The 21,375-nt window shown below is 58.4% G+C and overlaps 4 protein-coding genes across 4 annotated transcripts; 2 read left to right on the top strand and 2 right to left on the bottom strand.

The window, feature by feature from the left end:
* Nucleotides 1-7,873: 7,873 nt before the first annotated feature.
* On the bottom strand, nt 7,874-11,528 carry THITE_2126187 (uncharacterized protein; the record flags this gene model as incomplete). Its single annotated transcript, XM_003650016.1, has 2 exons — nt 7,874-11,344; nt 11,424-11,528. 2 exons carry the CDS (start codon nt 11,526-11,528, stop codon nt 7,874-7,876), a joined length of 3,576 nt encoding a protein of 1,191 aa, XP_003650064.1.
* Nucleotides 11,529-12,882: 1,354 nt separating this feature from the next.
* Nucleotides 12,883-14,785, bottom strand: THITE_2109296 (uncharacterized protein). Its single transcript, XM_003650017.1, has 3 exons — nt 14,462-14,785; nt 14,383-14,397; nt 12,883-14,318 (listed from the first exon to the last, which is right to left on the bottom strand). The coding sequence occupies exons 1-3, from the start codon at nt 14,681-14,683 to the stop codon at nt 13,137-13,139; spliced, it is 1,419 nt and encodes a 472-aa protein (XP_003650065.1). The 5' UTR covers nt 14,684-14,785; the 3' UTR covers nt 12,883-13,136.
* A 2,612-nt stretch (nt 14,786-17,397) lies between these two features.
* On the top strand, nt 17,398-20,178 carry THITE_2109301 (uncharacterized protein). The gene is made up of 3 exons (XM_003650018.1): nt 17,398-17,870; nt 17,936-18,963; nt 19,014-20,178. The coding sequence occupies exons 1-3, from the start codon at nt 17,444-17,446 to the stop codon at nt 19,737-19,739; spliced, it is 2,181 nt and encodes a 726-aa protein (XP_003650066.1). The 5' UTR covers nt 17,398-17,443; the 3' UTR covers nt 19,740-20,178.
* A 1-nt stretch (nt 20,179) lies between these two features.
* THITE_2109305 (uncharacterized protein) lies at nt 20,180-20,720 on the top strand. Its single transcript, XM_003650019.1, has one exon. It carries the CDS (start codon nt 20,190-20,192, stop codon nt 20,637-20,639), a length of 450 nt encoding a protein of 149 aa, XP_003650067.1. The 5' UTR covers nt 20,180-20,189; the 3' UTR covers nt 20,640-20,720.
* Nucleotides 20,721-21,375: the final 655 nt, after the last annotated feature.

The raw sequence follows: 21,375 nt of genomic DNA on the forward strand, positions 1-21,375 counted from the left end.
TCTGATCCATCAGCAGCATCCTTCACGCGTTGCCACACGTGGAGCGCATCCCCCAGCTTGTCGCTTGATCGGATCGGGCATCTGCGAAGAACATTCCATAAGCGAGGGAATCATCTGACTGAATGTTCCTGTTGGGCTGGTCTTTGCCCCGGCTGGCAAGGTGCCGCAATTGTGCAGCTTCCGCTATGGCAGCTGCCAGCGTGCGGCACAAACTGCAATGACAATCCCGGCATCCGAAAACGGAGGTCTTCTTTCGGCTGACTGCACTTGACTCCTCCGAACATCGTCTCATTTCCCGTCGGCTCACTTGTCAATTCCAGACTCCTTTCGCAGGGTTGTTGCATACCTTAAGATGTAAGGTACACAAACTCTGCAATAGATTAAAACGTAGGTAGGTACACAAATAAGTGTACGACGTGCACTATGGAAGTGGTACGATGCTTGGGCGAAGTGCGGCAAACTCTCAAGGTCACCATCCGAATCTGGCATGGCGGGAGAAGCAGAAGCTTCCACGGAATGCTTCTAGAAGCTTTCCGTGCCGGGCGCTTGCGTGCAAAGAACAGCGTGAACAGGGGAGCGGGAAGCTGTGTGTGGTTGCATCTTGTGCCGTGCATGCAGGTCGGTTTTCGGAGCAAGCAGCAGCAGCAGGTGTCAGCGGGGCGGACCCCAGCAACCGATGCAACCGTGTGGCAGGTTCCGCCTGTGCTGATGCGCTAGGTTGCAACTTCGAACGGAGATGCCGCGCCGAGCGACGGACAGGGAAAGAGGTGCGCCCTTCCACCTACCTTCCATCGAATTTTTCAAAAACGAGACGATTGGAGAGTCGCCAAGAGGAATCATGACAGCCACAGCAGGCGCAGCCCCGCCACTCGTCTCCAAATCCTTTTTTGTTCTGGCCTGCAAATTTCCGGTAGACGTTAAAGAGGTCCCGCCAAGACTAATTTCGGCCAATTGTCGGCAATGTTTTTACACTGTCAGTACGTCGCCAAGATCGCTACGGTGTTTGCACTATCGCCAAGGGTTAGTTCGCCAGGGGTACGGGGGGCGGCGCCAGCCCCCCGCTGGTTAGGATTTAGGTTAAGGTAGGATACGGACTGTAGTTAAGGTACGAGTTATCTTCGTTTTCTTTTTTTTTTTCGATTTGGTTGAGGTATCGTAAAGTTGTTGTTGTTGCGACTCTTACGATTTTGCATTGTTGATGTTCGAAGTTGTAGCGGCCCCGCTTACCCTTGGCGATTTGTAATTACTTGTACGCGGCAGTCTCCGAAATTAGTCTTGGCGGGACCTCTTTAACGACGACCAAATTTCCTGACAGGGATTGATGGCTGTCCTGGTAAAAGGCAAGGTCATCATCATGAACTTTGGAAACCGGGCAAGAATTGTTTGCATCCACATCCTCGGCGCCAATGGCGCCAGCACATGCGCTCGAGATGACTTGTCAACTCCAATGCCTGCCAACCCGGAAGTCTGGCGCGGTATCTGTACGCAGTAGGGAGTACAGAATACCACCTCGTTATTCACTAATGGCTGACGCGCTTTTATCCACTTCGCGCCACCGCCGAACGAGGCCAGTCGGCTGACAAAGCGATCCCGAAGTGATCCCACGCCTTCGTTGATCCATGTTGCTCAGCTCGCCAGCATCCTGCGGGTTGGCCTTGGGACCCGGCCGAGCTTCACCGCAAGACATCAGGTTCCTTGGCCACCGACCCCTCTCTTCACACGATGCTGTCTGGACTCCAAGCTATCGATGGAATTTTCCTTCCCGGGATGCTTGGCCAAGCGGCCCAAGCCTTGAGCCTCACCACACGTGGAACCACAGAGAGGCTAGCGACGGGCTTGTCGGTGGAGATGCAGACCCAGCCCCTGCCTTGCGTGCGCCGGAGCAGTTCCCTAGGTGCGGAGTATTCCGTGCCCGAGTTACACTATGCGCAATAGCGGGACTGTGACACAATATTGTCAAGCCAGGACCAATCAGGTATCGCCGCGCATTTCCGCGTCCGTTTACCTCGTTCCCAGAGTGTCAGTTCGGACGGTTTGCATTCGTGATCTGCGCTTCGCTGGAAGCAAACGGGAACATCTCCACCGCCGCACTCAGGGTCTCCTCTCTGTCAACGGAGCGGCCAAGCTGAATCTCTGCAACACTCCGCAAACAGTGGAACACTTGCAAATACCCGGGGAAGGCCTCGGTTCCCTTGTCTCGCTCCGTCACTGTGTACACTACTGTGTAATCAGAACGTAAACTCCACCAGTTCACTGCGATGAGCATGCTGGGTCCGTATATCTTCGAGTGCCGTCGAAGATCGCCGTGTCTCCTTGCCCAGAGGCTGGTGCCCGCCCGGGCAGTCAACCCGAGCGCACTGTGGTCTCGGGATACCCATTTTGTTGTTAGCCTGCTCCCATTCCATGGCAGCGCGCACGACTATGTAACCACGATAACGATAGTTAAATAAAGAAGACCAATCCACACGTGCGCAGGATCTTCGGGATTGGACACCCATCTCGTCGTCGGCGACGTTCCCTTCCGCTCGACGCTCATCACACTGAGCAACTCCCCCACCCCCAACGCGTGGTCTTTGTCTCAGATTGACGAACGCAGACGCAGTAGGTCGCCGATACCACCCCAAGCGGGCATAGCTAGTGACCACCGTTCCATGGTTCAGTGACTTTGTCAGCGCTACACGACACGACGGTGGGGCCGTCATGTCCGCTTGGCCAAGGCCCTTCCTTCACTAGCGTCCCACAGTACTCCGTACACTACACAGTACCCCATCCTTGTGGGGGCAAGATCATCGGAAGGGGGCCAGAGCACTGACCCGGGCCCGGGCTGCGTGGGGGAGCAGAGGGGATGGGGGAAGGGCCGGAAAGGGGAGGAGGTGGTTGGCGAACCAACCAACCAACATCCATCCCCCTGAGACTGGATGGGGTATTTCGGCGCTAACGATGAGAGCGGATGAATTGAGGTGGATGGAGTCGTCGCGCTATTGCTTCCTCGGCGAGAACCTCCTCCTGCTTCGGCTTCCTCCGAAAGGACGACAACGGAGGAGAGAGGTGTTGACGCTTACATATGTGACGATCGATACGCCAAGGGCAGGTCTGGGTGGCCTTGCTGGACCGGCTCTTGTTTTCCGAGCCTTCTCCTCCTCGTCGCAAACTGAGGGTTGCAGAAGACACAGTGGTTCCCGTGCACGCCACGACGTTGGAAGGCTGGGTCAAGGAAACCTCCCTCCACAGGATGGCGGGACGAGGGGAGCAATGGCACGTCAGCCGTCAGTCTGAACAAAGGACACCGGAGTTGGCGAGATGGCTTGCGTTGGGGCGTGGATTTCAGCTCCCTCCGTCCCATGGTCTAAGTACAGCGCTGTATGTTGATGTTCGAGCGCTAAATACGCGCGGCTGTGTCCGATTGCATGGCACTTGTTCGCATTTCGAACTGGTCATGGGCGTGGGTTTCCGTTCGGCGGCTGACTTGATGGCGCGCCTCCCCTTCCGAGGTGATGGACGTTCTCCTCGCATCGGGGATGCCGCTGCGGAGCGTCTTGCTGACTTGGCTCTCCCCCGTTGGATGCCGGCTGCTGAATGACTACACGACAACGCCCTCACGGACCACTAACGATGCAGTCTCGGCTGCGGAGAGGCGTTCGTTTGCGGCCTGCCATGTGAGTAAGGCATGTTGCATGTTCTCGGAGTGCCCGATGTGCTCTGTCGGCCGTGTAGTGCTTGCTGGCTCAAGAAACGCCCCCTTTTTACACTTTACGTCGGGCACGAACACGACGAAACATCAGGAGCAAAGGAGCGGAACTGGAGGGGGGAGCACCTCTGAACTCGTCTGGAGTAGGACGACGCGAGCCGCCCTCCCCTTCACATCCCGTTACCAGTAGAGAATAGTTTCTCAATCAACTCACCATCAAAGTTAGGAGGAAGTAGGCGTGCCAGGGCACCCAGCACCTCCCTGTGGTCCTTTCGAGCACGCTCTGCCTTGACTGATACGACAGTGGTATCTCCCTCCGCCCACGGCTTGACGACGTCCGTAGTATCGAATACACAATGACTCCACGTGCAAGACGCACAACACCACGCAAGTGTCGTGCTGCCCAGTCCTACACAGTAAAGAATACACCTCCACAACCCACCAGGCCCCTCCACGATCGACATTCTTCCGTGTCATGCCGTGTCATGCCCGTCCCATCTACCGCTCCACAGGCAGTGTGACCGCCACCGGTACCTGCCTCCATCCCCTACACTATGTCAGATGCCGATCTTGTCAGTCAGACCAGCTCTTCATCCGGCGACCGGCTGCGCCGATCTCCCGGGTCATCGCCGTCTACGCAGTAATTTGTTTTGCTGAGTGATGAACCGGGCCACTCCAACACCACTGCGGCGTCCTCACCTCCAGGCCCGGTTCCACTGATCGACTACATTGCGGCAGGCCACGTGAATCCCAAGACATCGCGGCGATTGGGAGCATGGCCACGTGCGATGACGTATACCAGATGGATGCGCATGCGAGGTTGGGGGCTCTTGAGTCGTGGCCGTGTGGAATTGGGAGATGGCGAGCCTCCAGCGTTTGCAGGGTGACGGTCTCAACCTGGAATCATGGCAAGACCCTTATGGTAGGCATGGATGGGGGGATACGTCACGCTGTCTGGGCGATACCTGATTGCTGTAATGGTCAGCGGATCATGGATGTCCGCAGACCATGAGTCGACGGCCAGGCCGGAGTGGACAGATCAGGAACTGGGTGGTGAAATCGGGCGCGCTGACTCGTGTCCGGCATCAGAACACTTCCGAACACCCACACCTGGATCGTACGTCACCCAGTCATTCATTGCCCTGGTTTCCCGGCAGCAGAAATCAAGCATTCAGTAAGGCAACTGTAGTGTCCCATTTGACCGCCGGGGGGAATGCCATGCGTCCCTAAAACGAGAATGAAGGCCCAAAAGGCACCAACGATGAGTCAACCATCCCAGCCAAATCTGTGGTGTGCTTCCAACGGTAGCAGTTCTTAGCCCAACAAAAAGTAAACTCGTACACTGGTTCGCCGCAAGGGGGTATCAACAAGCGCAGCCCGAATATGACATGCAAACAAACCCTCCAGGTCACCCACCCAATAACCGTGACGAACCTAAAGCCAATACACCAATCCCGATGAGAACCATGTCGGCTCATCTTCACTTCCGAAATCCACCGCCATCAGCCGCCCACAAGGGCATTCCAACTGAACCTTCCTCCCTCCAGAGATATCCCATCCGGTGATCCAGTAACCGGGACCATTCAGCTTGCCAGCCAGGAAGCCCCACATATGCCCAATGTGTTCCCCATCCAACTGAAGAGACACCAATAGAATAGGAAGCCGCCAAAAGCAAGCCGCCGTCTCAGAACGCCGATTCTTCACAGGCCGTTCGCTCTCCCCGTCTTTTTGCCTTGAACGCCAAGTCCGCTCTGAATGTGAACCCGCACCATGCCGCGCAAAACTCCGAGTTCCGTTGTAGAAAAACGCCGCCCGCCATAAATGCGAATGCGGTAATGGTTTGTTGTACAGGTCGTGGTGCCACGACATCATCGTCTCTCAGTCTGCTGCGCCATCTCAGTCTGTGAGGAAGGAAAATGTCAGGTATCGAGTTTCAAGTCTGCACGCCGCCCTTCGTGAGCTCGAAATCGGAGAGATGTGGGGTTTGGAGTTGTGAGATCTGAATGTGCGCAGGGGATGGGAAATTCGTCTTGTCAGCCTCGATCATCGCCTTCGGGAACCGGCTGCACGTCGCCCGTCGTGAGCTCGGAGCCCTGGGATACATGGTTTGAAATTTAGAGATTGAGTGTGCACAAGGTAGAGGAGCGTGATCTTTGCCCTCGGTAATCGTTCTCGGAAGCCGGCTGCACGTCGCCCATCGTGAGCTTGGAATCCGGAGATGCGGGGTTTGGAATTGAGAGGTGTGGATGTGTGGCAAGGTATTGGAAGGTCGTTATGGTCGCCCTCGGTCATCGTCTTCAGAAACCGGCTGCACGCTGCCCATCGTGAGCTTGGAATCCTGCGATGTGGGGTCTAGAGTTGAGAGCTGTGAATGTGCGTATCATCGCCCTCGGCCACCGCCCTCGGAAGCTGGCTACACGTCGCCCACCGTGAGCTTGGAATCCGGAGGTGCGGGGTTTAGAGCTGAGAGGTGTGAATGTGCGTATCATTGCCTTGGTCATGGCCTTTGGGAGCCGGCTGCACGTCGCCCATCGTGAGCTCGAAATTCCGAGGTCGACATCCTGAGATGCGGGGTCTGGAATTAAGAGGTGTGGATGCGTGGCATGGCATGGGAAGTCGTTATGGCCGCTCGCGGTCATCTTCTTTGGATGTGTGGCATGGTATGGGAAGGTCGTTATCATCGCCTTGGTCGTCGCCTTGGTCATCGCCTTCGGGAGCCGGTCGCACGTCGCCCATCGTGCGCTCGAAACCCTGAGATGCGGGGTTTGAAGTTGGAAGACGTGATGTGTGTCAAGGTATGGGAGCGTCGTTCTCGTCGCCCTGGGCTATCCCCTTTGGGAGCCGGCTGCACGTCGCCCGTCGTGAGCTCGAAACTCCGAGGTTGATATCCGAGATGCGGGTTTGGAGTTGAGAGATGTGATGTGTCTCAAGGTATGGGAGCGTCGTTATCATCGCTCTTGGGCTATCGTCGCCCTGTGTCATCGCCTTCGGGAACCGGTTGCACGTCGCCCATCGTGCGCTCGAAATCCTGAGATGCCAGGTTTGGAGTCGAGAGATGTAATGTGTGGCAAGGCGTGGGAGCGTTGTTAGAGGAACCCTTGGTTATCGTTGCCCTCGGTCATCGCCTTCGGGGGCCGGCTGCACGTCGCCCATCGTGAGCTCGAGGTCCTGTGATGCGGGGTCTGGAGTGGAGAGATGTGGATATGTGGCAAGGTATGGGAAGGTCGTTCTAATCGGCCTCGGTAGCCATCTCCTTGGTGTTCGACGAAATGGTCGGTTCGCGCTGCACGCCGCCCGCCGTGAGCTCGAGAAGTTGAGAAGAGAGGCTTGGGGTTGTCAGTGGACGCGTTGGCAAGGTATGTGAGGTCGTTATTGTCGCCTCGGTAGTCATCCCGGTGAGGTTCGACGAAATGGTAGCTTCTCGTAACACGCCGCCTGTCGTGAGCTCCAGAAGTTGAGAGAAGTGTGTGTCGCCAAGGTATAGGAGGTCGTCATCATCGCCCTCGGTGATCGTCTCGGTGATATTCGACGAAATGATCAGTTCCCGCTGCACGCTGCCCGTCGTGAGCTCGAGAAATTGAGAAGAGAGGAGGTTGGGGTTGTCGGATGTGAGTGTGTTGGCAAGGTATGTGAGGTCGTTATCGTCGCCCTCGGTCATCGGAAGCCGGCTGCACGTCGCCCATCGTGAGCTCGAAATCCTGAGAAGTGGGGTTTAGAGTTGAGAAATGTGGATGTGTGGCAAGGTATCGCATGGTCGTCATGATCGCGCTCGGTAGTCATCTCCATGATGTTGGTTGAAATGGTAGTCGGTTCCCGCTGCACGCGGCCCGTCGTGAGTTGGAGAAGGTGAGGTATGGTGGGAGATGTGAGATGCGGATGTGAATGTGTACAGCGCGTGGGCGTTCAATAAGATCGCCCTCAATTATCCCCGACACTCTCTGCCCGCGGAAGTTCCAAAGTGGAGAGAACGCAATCGATCATGGAGTCGAAATCTGAGTGGGAATGGGAAAGTTCAAGGCCGGGGCGAGGATGGCGTTATCTTCGCTCGATGGCTGTGTCGGAGTCATGAGGCGCGGGGTTGTGTCCTTCGGTATCTCTCTTCTCTGATGTGGGCGGGGATCGTTGTCGCGAGTTCAGACCGCCTTCTTTTCGTAGGATGGCAAGGAGGAATGTGTCGTCTCCCGCTCAGTACCCGTCAAGGCTGAATTCGCCCTTGAATCCCTCATTCAGCAGCATCGCCGCCAGTCGTCTCCGCTGCAGTGTCATTTCGCTCTCGGTGTAAGAGAACTTGGGGTTCAAGCCCAGGGCCATGCACATGGCATTCGTAATCGTGAAGACGCCGCAGTCCCAGCCATTGGTCTGGCGCGGGGCTTCATAATCGACACCGCGCCACTCTGCCTCCACAAACTGGTCCTCGAGAATGAAGCGCACCAGCTCAAGCAGCTTGGTCTTGACGCTCTCGTCGCCACTGCCGCCACGCATCGAGTCGATGTGAGAGACTGTCCTCTTCTCGGGACGGATCACAGCCAGGGTCCAGTGGGATTGGTCGCAGATGGGGATGAGAATTGTGTCGATGTTAAGAAGGTTTGCTTTGCGGACGCCGGCTCTCCGCAGAAGACGACCGCAGCCACCCGGCCCATGAGAGAGGAGGCGAGGCCAGAAGTAGGACGTAAAAGCGGCACACTTGGGCTCCTGGTCTGTCGCACCCTTCGCTCGGTTGACGTAGTCTGCAACGTGCAGGATCGAGCCAATGATGACGTTGTCGTTCAACCATGCAGTGGGCGGCAGCAGCTTCTCTTCGAAATCGCGCCTGGTAAGCGGCTGGCCTTCTAAGGTCTTGACCAGCTCGGCGGTGGGGTTCGCTCTGGCCGCATTTGCGACTCTGATGTTCCAGTCCTCGGAGAGAGCGGTGATGAGAGGTCGAGCAGGCTGTCTCAGCCCGGTAAGCGCAGCGAATTGCTCGGCTTCCGCCCTCCGCTGGGCTTCCTGCTCTCGACGACGTTCCTCTTCAATGCGACGACGTTCTTGCTCTTGTTGCAGGAATTTTTCGCGGAGAGCTTCTTCCTCTTCGCGCTTCCGCTTCTCCTCGATGCTGCGCCGAACGCCTGCCTCGAACTCTTCCCGGATTTGACGCTCAAGCAACAGCTCCTCGAGCTTCGTGGTGGAGATGGCCAAATCGTCCTCGTCTTCCGCAAAGAACTCTTCCAGAGTGCGGGGGGCGGGCTTCTTTTCGGCAGGTTTGGCAGGTTGCTCCTCCTCCTTGGGGCGCATCAGCGGATTGATACCGGGACTGGAGCTAGCAGAGCTGCTAGTGTCGTCCTCGAAAAGGTGGGCTGCACGCCGGCGAGGTTCGGGGGTTGAGGGAAGAGGAGGGAGCGGGATCCGCACCATGCGTCTTCGAGGGGGGAGGTTGACCGTCGTCTTCAGACGGTTCTGTTCGGCCGCCTCTGCCCGCTTCTCCAGGTCGTCATAGAGGCGGTTGAGGAAGCGGCCATACTTTCGGGAATAATGAGTGAGTCCCATCTCCCTGTCCTCTCTCTCTAATGCCCTCTCCTCAGGTTCTAGATCTTCAGGGCTGCCCTTTTCTTTGAAATGGATGGATGTGTCGTGCGGCTCCCGAACCGCCGTAACGGTTCTACTGGCCTCAAACACGCGGGCCGAGTGTTCGTCACGGAGCAGCTCTGCCTTGAGCTTCGCCTTGAGGATCCGATCTGCCTGCCGGGGGGTCATGATCCTGGCAGGGATATGCGCCGGTGGGATGAACTGGGATACCGGGCTTTTGAAGGCAAGCTTCCTCTTCTTTTCTGGAGTTGCGACGTATCTGGGCGAAGTCGGATGCCCCCACTCTTTCGACGGCTTGAGGATACCCTTCGGCTCTGGCACCAATCGGTAGTCGCCAGGATTGATCTGCTCCTCCCAGTCGCAGGGTCCAGGTTCCGGGAACTTGAAGTCGTAGAAAGGTTGGATATCGAGCTCATCCGCGGGAATATCCTCCATGACAGGCGGCTTGGGCTCCTCGGGAAAGAATCCAGGCATGTTCTCGGTCGGGTGTTCCTCCAACTCGACATAGCTTGGCACCATCTCTTGTTTGTGGATGGCATTAGCGTCCACAATCATCATGCAGATGGTCTCGAGTGTGGCCTTGTCGATCTTGCACACGCTGTCAAGCGAGCGGAGGAAGCACAGAAACTCGCCCAACATCCCCGTGTTTTGCCTGAACATGCTGGAGCCCAGTGGCAGGCGGCGCGGCGGCGTGGGGTAGGTCTTTTTCAGATCCTCAAACAGCTCGCGGTCGTATACAATCTGCATGAATTCGATGCCCAATCTGAGGCGCTCCTCATATTTCTTCAGGGTGTCGATCAGCTTTTCGGCTCTCTCCTCGTCGGACTCGTCTGGTAACACAGGTCCGTGTCTGAATTCCCGGAACATGTGAATGCCAATGCTGGCGGCGAGGTCCTGGCCGTCTTGGATCTGCATCTGGATGGCTGCAACAGATGGACCGCCGATGAGGTTGCCGGTCTGGATGCTGTCGAGTTGGGTCGCGAAGATCCTCGCGAGATGTTGGATCCGGTCGAGGCCGATGCGCTTGGTGGGGTCGTCGGTCCAGATAAGGCGGTCAAAGCCGACATCCCCGTCCTGGTTGGTCGGTGAAGTCGGCGCCCGGCGCTTCACTCTCTTGACAACGATGTTGTCATTGTCGGGAGCTTTTCGGCGAGTGTCCACGGTCTCGTAGGCATCGCCGCGGAATTGATGACGGAGCTTGCCGTAGAGGGTCGCGAGAGGGCTGCCCATTGTTGCGACAGCGCGGCCGATGATGCCGAATGTTCGCGCCCACATCGATCGGGCAGGTGCGGGGGCCTCTTCTTGGGGAGTTTCCGGAGCCCGAGAAGATTCCTCCTCCGCGGGGATGGGCTCCTCGGGGGCAGGCACGACTCGATCGACAGATTTGCCGTCGTCCTTTGAGCCCTGGTTTTGGGCTATCAGATCGACTTCGCAATCTTCAGCCGGGCGCTTTCCGTTTTTGTTGAGGAGGCCCTTGTAGACCTCGTGGTACTCGTTGTTACCGCAGATGCAGTGCCAACGGAGGTCGTCCTTCTTCTGGAGGACGCGCAGGTTCTTGGGTCCGGTGCCCACGACGTAGAAGCGGAGGTGGCCGGCTGCGGCCTCGGCTTCTTCTCTTGAGCTGTAAATGTTGGGCGGGCCGCACCAACAACCTCTCATGTGGTGGTCGTTGCGGATCGCAATCCACAACTCCCGAGCGAATCTCTCCTCGCCTTCCGCGTCGCGGCGTAGGCGGAAGTAGCGGGTCTCCTCCCCGGGGCTGGCGGGGGTCGGAGCGGGCAAGGTCGACGGTGTTACGTCGATAAATCTTGTGAGGTACCGTTGCCGGTACCTCACCGGCGTCGCGGGGGCTGGCGGCGCGGGAGCGGGCGGCGGGGAGGAGACGAACCGGGTCGGGGGGGCGAGAACGACCGGCGGAGGGAAGATGGGCGGCCGGGCGGCCGCGAGAGGGGCAGGAGGGGCGGGGAGAGCGGAAGCGGCGGGAGGGGCGGGCGGGGCGGGCGTCGCGGGAGGGGCGGGAGGGGCGAGGCGGATGGGGAGACGCGCCAACTGCGCAACAAGCGTTAGACTGCGGCGGTTGAAGTCGCTCTGGGGCTGTTTCAGCGAGGTAGGCACTCACAAGGTTGGCGCGGGTCGGTCTGCCGCTGCTTTGGCGGCGGCGACGGCGAGACACTCGGGCGGAATCGCCCAGGCAGGAATCGTCCGGCGCGATGCCGGAAGGTCTTCTCAGACCACGGCTATTGCGCGTGGTCCGCGGCGTTGGGGCTTGGGCAGGCATCGTCAGCGGTCGGTTCCTGCTTTGTTGTGGAAGAGAGAGAAAGAGGAAGAGTTTTCGCCTGCGAGTGGGAGAATTTATAGGGTTGGAACTGCCCCGCGAAACTCGCACCGCTTGCGCAAAGCCAATTCGCGGCGAGGGAAGGCGCGGCGCGGGGCAGCGAAGAGGGAAGGCGCGGCGCCGTGCGCTCCAGGCAGGTGCGACCACGACGGGCCAAAGATTGCAGGTGCGACGAGGCCATTGGCGCCTACCTCACAGCAAAGGGGCAACTTCCCAATTCTCGGACAAAGCAGTACACTTGAACTACTACGAAAACCGGCAGTGTGTTTCCCATCCGTCGCTCCTCACGACACATCTCAGAAGAGTGGAAGAAATGAAACGTCGAAAGGGTCTTTACCCGATGGACCAGATAGACACCAATAATTCAGACGTTCCTCCCGAAGTCAGCGGTCGGGCTTTCGCCGGTGGAAATCGCATCAGCTACGAGGGCCGCAGGTGGGTTTCTATTTAATTTTTTTTCTCGAGACGATCGCGGGAGGGACCGAAGTCGCGGTCAGTCGTTCGGCTAGCGGGTTCGGTGGGGCACACGATCGCGATCGCATCGTTTATCGTTAGCGTCGCCGTGGCAGCTCGCGGGGGTTCACGGTAGGTCTTAAGCTATGGTGTTTATGGGCGCCCGCGCGGGCGCTGCGAATCGCGATGGAAGAACGAACGATGCGGCCCCGCAGTCGCGATGGCAATTGAAGTGGTGTTGCGGCTCTGCAGCTTGGAGCTTGGACATTCCAACCCTGCGTCAGGGCGCCACTCGCTTAATGCACCCTGTGGGCTGAGGACCCCTGCCAACTTGATCTCCTGTGGGAACGATCCGATTCGTTGTGGGGACCACCCTTCCAACGTCACTCGTTCTCCTTGCCAGCGACCGCATGCTGGACATGTTATTGTGTCGTCGGGTAGCACAATAAGGAGGAGTTTTTGGTGGGCTGGTTCAGTTTATTTAAAAGAAGCCCCGTTCTGTCTCATTTTCGCCCGGGCTGGGGAGATTTGCGGAACAGCGCGTTGCCAAATCAAGGATTATTGAGAAACCTGGAAAAATGCTACCCATAAGCTCTGCGCACTCTATACGGAATATAGAAGGGGCAGACTGAAAAGAGAGAGGAGAAGTTTGACATCCCCTAAAGGAGGAGCAATCCGTAGAGTCATTACGAACGCCAAGGAAGCCGTCAGTAAAACGACAGCAACAAAGGTGGATGTGAAAGGTGCAGCGAATTAGGATTTCGACGCCGAACACGAGATCGCCACCAAAATCACTCCCATTTTATGCAATGTCTTTTTAGAACCTAGAGCGGCATTGGCATCCGGTATGCTCGCGAACTACTTTGAGCTTCGAGTTTGGAGTGTGGCTGATGGTAGAAGGGTCCCGCCGGAGCGCGCTGGACTCCGCGCTGGACTTGTCTACCGCCTAGGCAGCTTAATTCCAGGCAGCCTTTGTGACACTGAAGTCAACGGTATCACACATCGCATAGCAACAGCAGGGGACGCCGCACCCAGCAGCGGGAATAGAGCCGTTTCCAACGGTTGGTATCTGTGCGCATTTGCAATCACATCGTTAAGTCACCCAGTCTTGGCTCCCATCTTGCCCTTCAACCAGGAGATACTCTTCCTGACACTGTCGCCGACCTTCTCGTTGTTCTCCCTCGCCTTCTCCAGCCCTCCCATGCGCAAGCCGCCGGGCAGCATCCACCACATCAGCAAGATGAACAGCAAGATGGCCAGCACGATCGGCTGCAGCACCTCGACGCCCTTGCTCTGGGCGATCGCGCCGACCGCGAACGGAAACAGCGCGGCGCCGCCGCCTCCAAAGGCCGCGGCAAAGCCGATGGCCGACACGTGGTAGTCGCTCGGCAGCAGCTTCGTGGCCGCGACGATGGCGGCCGGGAACAGCGGGCCCAGGAAGAAGCCCAGGAAGGCGACGAAGGTGGCGGAGGCGGCAAAGTTGGGCACCAGCCAGTACAGCAGCTGGAGGGCGACCGACAGCAGCAGGTAGGCGGTGATGGCGAGCTTCTCGCCGATGCGGCCCGTCACGAAGCCCAGCACGACGCGGCCGACGGTCAGGCCCAGCCAGAAGAAGGTGACGGTCAGGCCGGCGACGAAGGGGTCGGCGTGGCGCACGCGCAGCATGAAGGTCACGATCCAGCCGCCCAGCGAGACCTCGACGCCGACGTAGCCCAGCAGGAACAGCGCGACGAGCCAGGTGACGGGCGAGCGCAGCACGGTGCGCGTGGTGGTGCGCTGGCCGCCGCTGCTGGCCTGGTGCATGGCGCGGTGCGCGCTGGCGTCGGCGCGCCAGAAGGAGGGCACCAGCAGGAACAGGGCGAGGCCGTCGAGGCCGATCATGAGGTAGTAGAAGGCGTACCACGGCAGGCCGCCGCGGGTGACCATGGCGGTGGCGATGAGCGGGCCGATGGTGGCGCCGAGCCCGTAGGCGCCGTGCAGGAAGCCCAGCAGCTCGTTGGCGCGCTGCATATTGCCGACCCACGCGTTCCAGGCCGAGTCCTCGATGCCGTTGCCGAAGCCGATGAAGAGCAGCACGACGGGTATCGCCGGGTACGGCGGGTGGGAGATCAACGGGATCATGCCGACCAAGCGGCAGAGGGGGCCCAGCACGGCGACACCACGCTGCCCCAAGTAGTGGTGGATCAAGTTGTTGAGCAGGGCAGCGAGAAGGTAGCCGACGAAGGGGGAAAGGAAGACGAGCGATACAACGGTGTAGGTGATGCTGTAGTATGATTCAATCTAGGAGGGCGGGGGTCAGCTGGGTTGGCCCTTTCGGCTGATGATGCGAGCGAGCTGAGCGTACGTATGGAAGGAGGGCCTGTCCAGAAGAGTTAGCCACGGTGTCAGTGGGGGCTTGTGAGGTAGGCGGGAAGCAAACGTACGCCGAGCGCACCGTCTGTCATGCCCATCAATATAAAGGAGTAGTTGGATGAGAGGAAGCGGAAGACGTTCACGGTTGACTCGTTCCAACGCTGGAGCTCGAGGGCGGCCGGAGGTGAGGGCAGCCCCGACTCCTCCTCGGTGGCATCTGGAGCGCTCCCAACCTTCTCCGGATCCTCGATGCGGCCGGCCGTGACATTGCCTGAGCCCATAGCGGCCGCCATGGTGAAGTGATGAAAGACGAGTCGGTGTTGGACTTGAAAATGCGTCCATCCACGGCTCTGGGGTTAAACGTCTAACTCAGTATACCAATCCTCAGCCCGACGGACAGCCTGCCTTATATGCGGTTTGAGTCCGCAGGCCCGTCTGGCGGGCCTTCCCAGTTGAAGAGTCTCCGACTTCGTTTACGAGGCGCATGCACAGGGCGCAATGATTGCTCATCCAGATGCCCTGGCGGCCGAGTGCTCCCCAAGCGGTCAACGGAGGTACCCCCCAGGTCAGCAAAGATCCGAAGAAAAAGCGCAAGGCGCGGCGGGGAGCAGCCCAAAAAGGCGTGGACATGTTGGAGAGGCCAGGCCGCAGTCTGCATTCTTCCATCATGCTGTCGTGGGGGGCCGTTCGACGTTGGGGTGGGTCGCTCGTTATTCCCGGAGACGACAACGCCAAGGAGTGACTGCCAGCGGGCAACTCCTGTGGGTGGCCGTCATTGAGTTGATTGATTGGACTCTTGGCGGCATCTTGCCCGCGCCGAGGTTCAGCCGTGCGGGCCGGGCCCGCCGTCTTCATGAACGGCAGCTCCGCAAGTGCTCTGCAGCCCGCACACACTTGGTGGTCTCGGCAGCTGTCGCCAGGAAGCACATGACCAGTTTCAATTTTTCGTCAACCATCATTGTGTTGCACTTGTGCACTTTCATCGGTATCAAACACGGCTGAATATAACGTCAGTGTATGCAGCTTAGCCGAAGTTTTGGCGGTCGGACCGATTCTCCCCGTACAGCGCTGGATCGCCTTTGCAACAGGCCGCCGTGTTTTTGGAACGTTGAAGGAGGTCCTCAAATCACTGCCCGGCAATTGGCGTCTCGAATTGGAAACTCCGCCCTTCACCGCTCTACCCTGCTCCGCTGCCGCTAGCATCTGACAGCTCGATGCTTCGGTCCCTCCTCGCCTTCGACAATCCCAAACCTTACCCAAGTGATGCTCAAGATGAAGCAAGTGGCACCTGAGTCCCGAAAGGGCGTGGACATGAGCGAAGCACACTCATCTATCTCGTGGGAGAAAGGGCAACCCGTAGCGGGTTCCATGAGCCTACTACACAGATACACCCAGAGGCGCCTTGCGTCGCAAGCGAGTTGTCCTTCGCGTTCATGAACACAACGAGATGAGCCACAGATGGCCTCCCCGGTGGCCCCGCAGTGCATTCGCATTGCCACTGCGGATTGCAGGTGCAACGTCCCGTCCCCTTGCCGACGGCCACCTTGCGAGTTGGCCGGGACTCGTCGGTGCCCACCAACTGTCATGATGCGTAGCGAGGCTCCGAAGTTGCTGAAGCACGTGAAACTGCCTCATTGCCCGAGTCACTGTGCAGGAGGATAGCTCAAGCGTACGGGCCGAGCTAGCAGCACCGAGATCACAATGGCCACCAAGATGGGACCGCTCCTGAAGGCCCCCCTCCCTCCTTGCCCGCCAACCTTCTAATGGTTCTGTTGTTCAGCCCTGGCAGATGTTTCGACAGACAGCCTGAGGAAAGAGCAGAAACAACACCTTCGCGGCCGAGTTTCGCGACCGGCTGTGGCCTCAAGGTCACATAGAGTTGGGATTCTCCCCCGCTGGGCTTCCTCAAGATTCGCATCGCTTGAGAAGTGCGACTTGCCGTGCAAGAAGGTCGGAACAAAAGTGACGTGACGCTTGGAGAACTCGGACCTTCGCAGGCCATGGCAAATATTGCATTTTCACTGTGTGACAATAAACGTTGTCGTCGCACTTGTAGTTCCCTTTCGTCTTATAATATATAGTTGAAGTATAGAAATCGCCTACTTGGATCGGACAATTCAGGGTCAGCACATAACCCTAACCCCGGTGATGCCACAGTGCGGCCTCGCTCACTGAGAGGTCGAATCCAGACGGACAACACCTACAAAATAGAGGCAGTCTCTCCTGAAGTTTACTTTGCCTTCCAAAAGCAGCAGTACTTTTCACTCTCACGGCCTCATACATCGATCATCCAGCTTCAAGGAGGAGGGGAAGGAACCCAGTTTGAAAGGATGGAGAAAAAAGCCAAAGGCGCCCCTTCGGGCGCCGACGACAGTGCGGCAGCCGCCATGAACAACAAAACGAAAACGAAGTCATCCACAGCCCAAGACGACCAAGTCATGGCGGTGCGCCCCCCTCCCCGTTTACCACCACCACCTTGCCACTTCTTGCTCCTGTAAACAGATCACGTTAATCCATTCTCCCCTTCCCCCCCTTTTTCCTCCTCACCCAACTTTCTACTTCTCACTCACAGATCCCCACTCCCCACCCTCCCCCCCCCCCCTCTTCCCTTCCCTACCCTTTGCTCACGCGCGTCATGGCCCACCCAGACCAACAACAGCAGCATCGTGTCCAAGCGCAGCGTCGAGATGCTGTACCATTCCGCCGGCACCGGCGCCGGCGCCGACGCCGAGCCGTCCTTCTTCCGCTACTTTGTCCGCCGGCCGCAGCGCCGCGCCCCGCTCATCAACCGCGGCTACTGGCTGCGCCTGCGGGTGGTGGACGTGCTGGTGCGGGACTTCTTGAGGGGCGGCGTCGGTGGTGGTGTCGGCGGCGGCGGGGAAAGGGGGAGGCGCAGGCGGGTGGTGGTTAATTTGGGCTGTGGCAGGTCAGTTCTTTTCTTATACTTTACTTGTCGGCCTTCTTTTTTGCCTTTTTTTTTTCTCTTTATTTTTTCTCTCATTTCCCCCCCTCTTTTTGAGGCATTGCATTGAGTCGGGATGAAAGGAGATGGGATGGGAGGAGATACAATTGAGGTGCTGATGCTGAACTGGAAGGAGGAGTGTAGCGATGTCCTCCCGTGGCAGTGTCTCACCCGTTACCCTGGGGACTGCGAGAATGTCGTGTTCGTGGATGTGGATTTCCCGGACCTGATGGAAAGGAAGAGGCAGACGGTGCTGGGCACGCCCGAACTGTTGCGAGCGTTTACAGGGGTCCGCGCCCCAGAAACGGTGGTTAAACCCGTGGTCTTTGAGAGCGATCAGTACGTCCAGATCGGGTGCGATCTGAGGGATCTCAAGACGCTGCAGCAGGGGCTGGCCGCGGCCATTGGGGACCTTGCTGAGTGCGAGTTCATCTTCGTCGCCGAGGTGTCGATTACCTATATGGACACAGACGGGGCCGACGAGGTCATCCGCTGGGCTTCGTCTGTTGGGAGAAAGGGTGAGTACCGGTATTCTCTCCTTGGAGATGGCAGCTCGTGTGTGATGGGCTGATCATGGCTTCAGCCGAATTTGTCCTCCTGGAGCAGATCCTCCCTGACGGCGAGGACCACCCGTTCGCCTCAACCATGATGAACCACTTCCGGAAGCTTAACACGCCATTAAAATCCGTCCACAACTACCCCACCGTGTCCGACCAGCACGCCCGCTTCTCCTCCCTCGGCTGGGACTCAGTTAGGGTCTGGACGCTTTGGCAGGCATGGGCCGACGAGACCTTCCTCTCTGCTTCCGACCGCCGCCGACTGGACGACGTCGAGCCGTTCGACGAGTGGGAGGAGTTTGCCCTCTTTGCCAGCCACTACTGCGTGGTCCATGCTCGGGTCGGAAGCAACGCGGCCGCGGCACCGGCGCCGCCTGTGCCCTCGAGTACCGAAATCCCCGTTCAGCCCGCTATCCTGCAGTTTGACCCGTGCCAGGGGCAGAGGGGCCAGCGGCGCTTTGCAGCCGCAATGCAAATCTCGCGAGACGGGGCGCAGATGTCGCTGTTGAACGTTCTGGGGTTGGGGACAAAAGGCAGGCTGCAGTCGTGTGACGTTTTCACACTGGGCGCTTCCGCGAGTGATGAGCCACTCACGTTTCGCGCAGGGGGCCCGACGAGCAGGATGTGCCACTCCTTAACAGACCTAGGAGATAGCGGCGCATTGCTGGCGGGAGGGCGCGGTTCTCCGGACAGTCCTCTCCGGGATTGCTGGATTTTCCATAAGAGCCAGGGTCTCTGGAGGCGCACGCACGATCTCCCTATCCCGTTGTACAGGCATTCAGTTACGGCGCTGGGAGAGACAGGTTTGGCGTTGCTTGTTGGAGGCCGGAGCGAGATTGGCTCGTTTGCTGGCGCTCTCCTGTACCATCCTGAGCGGGGCTGGGTAAACTGCGAGGTGGTCGGTGACAGACCGGCTGCTGTTTACGGGGCAGTACTCGCTTGCGGGAGAAGTACGGGGGAAACCAGTTTTAGTGGGATTTATGCTGGCGGTCTAGAAGATGGTCTTATTTCCGACCAGATTCTGTCCTGGGAGGTGAAGCTGTCAGATGCTAAGGTATGCCGATGCTTGGACCGGTAGAGGCTCCGGGACTGACCACTGCGCAGAAACCGACAGTCAGGTTCAGCAAGCTGCCCCTCCCCGGGGCGTTGGAAGAGGCCTCATTTCGGCGGTTGTTGGCGAGGTTCGGTGCAACGTGCCTTCGGCATGGCGATGAATTCCTGATCTTGGGCGGCGTAGCCAAAGACCATCTCCTAAGCCACCAGGATGAGGCGCTGTTCTGCTCCTTGACATCAAGCGGGCTGGAGATCTCTCGGCGGCTACGACCCGACAGCGCCCAGCATGTGGGTTCCGTTCCCCGCCCACTATTTGTTGGACATTCGGTAGTCTTGAGGCCAAACGGCGACGTCGTCGTGCTCGGCGGTGGCGCGGTGTGCTTCTCCATGGGTACCTTCTGGAATAGCGGTGTATACACTCTGCGCGTCCCTGGGACTGGAGATTGTGGCCTAGAGGTATCACCAGCTGCTTCCCGCTGGGCGCACGAAAAGACCATCGACATCGTCCCGAGCCAACCGGGTCCTCCAGTGGTATTGAACCCTCTGGACGGGGCTAGTGGACCAACCATCACGCCCATTCCGCGCCTGAAGCTGGAAACGGCAGACGACTTCCACGACGTTGTCCGTGCGGGACGCCCAGTAGTCCTGGTGGGTCTAGATCTAGGCAACTGCATCTCCGCGTGGACAATGGACTACCTCGTCGAGAAGGTTGGGGCGGACCGCAAGGTAAGATTAAGTTGTCACAGCTGGCGGCGGCGTCGCGAGAAGTTATGCTAACAAGAAGCAGGTCGTCATCCACGAGGCCGCAACCCAGGCCATGGATTTTACAACCAAGAATTTCCGCTATGTTACAACCGAGTTTGGTGATTTTGCTCGGCGAGTTGGGCATGGTGACAGGCTCTACTTGAGGGCGTTGTCACACGAGAAGCCAACCGAGAAGCCGGCAGTATTGGCAGACGACTTCCCGGGACTGGCGGCCGATTTCAGGCTTCCTGCGCAGCTGGATTTGGTTGCGGAGAACCACTTCAGTTCTGTGCTAAGGCTGTCTGGACCCGTGAACATGTGGCTGCACTACGACGTGAGTTTCGAATGGAATCACTCCCGTCGTGCTCCTGGCTGCCTACCACCGCGGCCCTGTGCTTGCTTGTTACTTTCCCATAATCCTTTTCTACCGCTTTTTTCCATCTCCTTTTTATTCCGCCTGGCGCTGACGATGACGCGCAGGTTATGGCAAACGTCTACTGCCAAATCGGCGGATCGAAACGGCTGATCCTCTTCCCACCTTCGGACGTCGAACATCTTTCCTTCTCGCCGGGCGCGTCTAGCTCCAGCATCGACGTCTTCAGCTCCCTGGGTTCGCCCGAGCTGGCGCACACTCGGCCTCACGAGGCTCTGCTGTCGCCCGGAGACGTGCTGTTCCTCCCTCCCCTATGGCTGCACACAGCGACGCCGACTTCGGCCCAGAGCATCGCGGTCAATGTCTTCTTCAGGGATCTCGACGGCGGGCATTATGCATCTGGACGGGATGTGTATGGCAACCGCGATCTCGGCGCTTATGAGAAGGGGAGGCAGGACGTTGCCCGCATCGTGAAGTACTTCGAGAAGCTGCCGACGGAGGCGAGGGAGTTCTACCTCCTCCGGCTAGCAGATGAACTGCGCAGAAGGGCGCGGGGATGAGACATGCAGTTTTGCGTCACCGAGGACCGACGGCCGACGCCTTTTGCCATTCGTAACACCGCAAGTCCCTCCGTTATGTGGCCCCGAAAAGGCTTCTCGGTGGTCTTGGGGTGCGGTGCTGCCGCCTTTGAAGGTCATCTTGGACCTGAAATTGAAGACCAATGAGGCTCGCCCTGGGAAGCCTCCATGATGCTCCGCCTGGTACGTACCTGATCTGCGAGATCCGCCAGTGCCACAGATCTCGGAGGCGCCCAATGGGAAGCGGGCGCACAGCAGCGAGTCGGCAAGGCACATGTTTCAAGGGACCACCCCGACAGGCTCGCCAAGGCGGCCCAGCATGGCGGCAGCGTCACCAACCGCAAACAGCAAAAATAGCCAGGAAAAGCTCCGTGACAGCAAGATAAAAGGAAAAAAAGAAAGGAGAAACGAAAACCTTAGCTGGCGCGACGTGTGCTGGTCGTGTTGGTTACCTTACCTTACCTGTACTGTACACGTACACCCTTGCACTGCGTACTAGTAGATACCTTAGGTAGGACCATTGCACCGTGACGCAGCGGATTCTCCCTGAAAAGAACATTCCGGTTGACGTGACCCGGAGCCAAGCTGATAAGCGTGGGCCTTGTCCAGGGACTAAACCCAGGCAGCGCCCTCGCCGGTCGTCGTTAAAGAGGTCCCGCCAAGACTAATTTCGGAGACTGCCGCATACAAGTAATTACAAATCGCCAAAGGTGAGCGG

This window comes from Thermothielavioides terrestris, chromosome 1, assembly GCF_000226115.1.
Source record: "Thermothielavioides terrestris NRRL 8126 chromosome 1, complete sequence".
NCBI classification, from domain to species: Eukaryota; Fungi; Ascomycota; class Sordariomycetes; order Sordariales; family Chaetomiaceae; genus Thermothielavioides; species Thermothielavioides terrestris.

What these genes read in the sequence shown, in the direction of transcription:
- THITE_2109296 (XM_003650017.1), bottom strand. Translation starts at nt 14,683, where the DNA reads ATGGCGGCCGCTATGGGCTCAGGCAATGTCACGGCCGGCCGCATCGAG.
- THITE_2109301 (XM_003650018.1), top strand. Translation starts at nt 17,444, where the DNA reads ATGGGAGGAGATACAATTGAGGTGCTGATGCTGAACTGGAAGGAGGAG. An exon ending in TTCGTCTGTTGGGAGAAAGG is followed by an intron (nt 17,871 to 17,935) that starts GTGAGTACCGGT and finishes TCATGGCTTCAG; the next exon opens with CCGAATTTGTCCTCCTGGAG. An exon ending in TGAAGCTGTCAGATGCTAAG is followed by an intron (nt 18,964 to 19,013) that starts GTATGCCGATGC and finishes ACCACTGCGCAG; the next exon opens with AAACCGACAGTCAGGTTCAG.
- THITE_2109305 (XM_003650019.1), top strand. Translation starts at nt 20,190, where the DNA reads ATGGCAAACGTCTACTGCCAAATCGGCGGATCGAAACGGCTGATCCTC.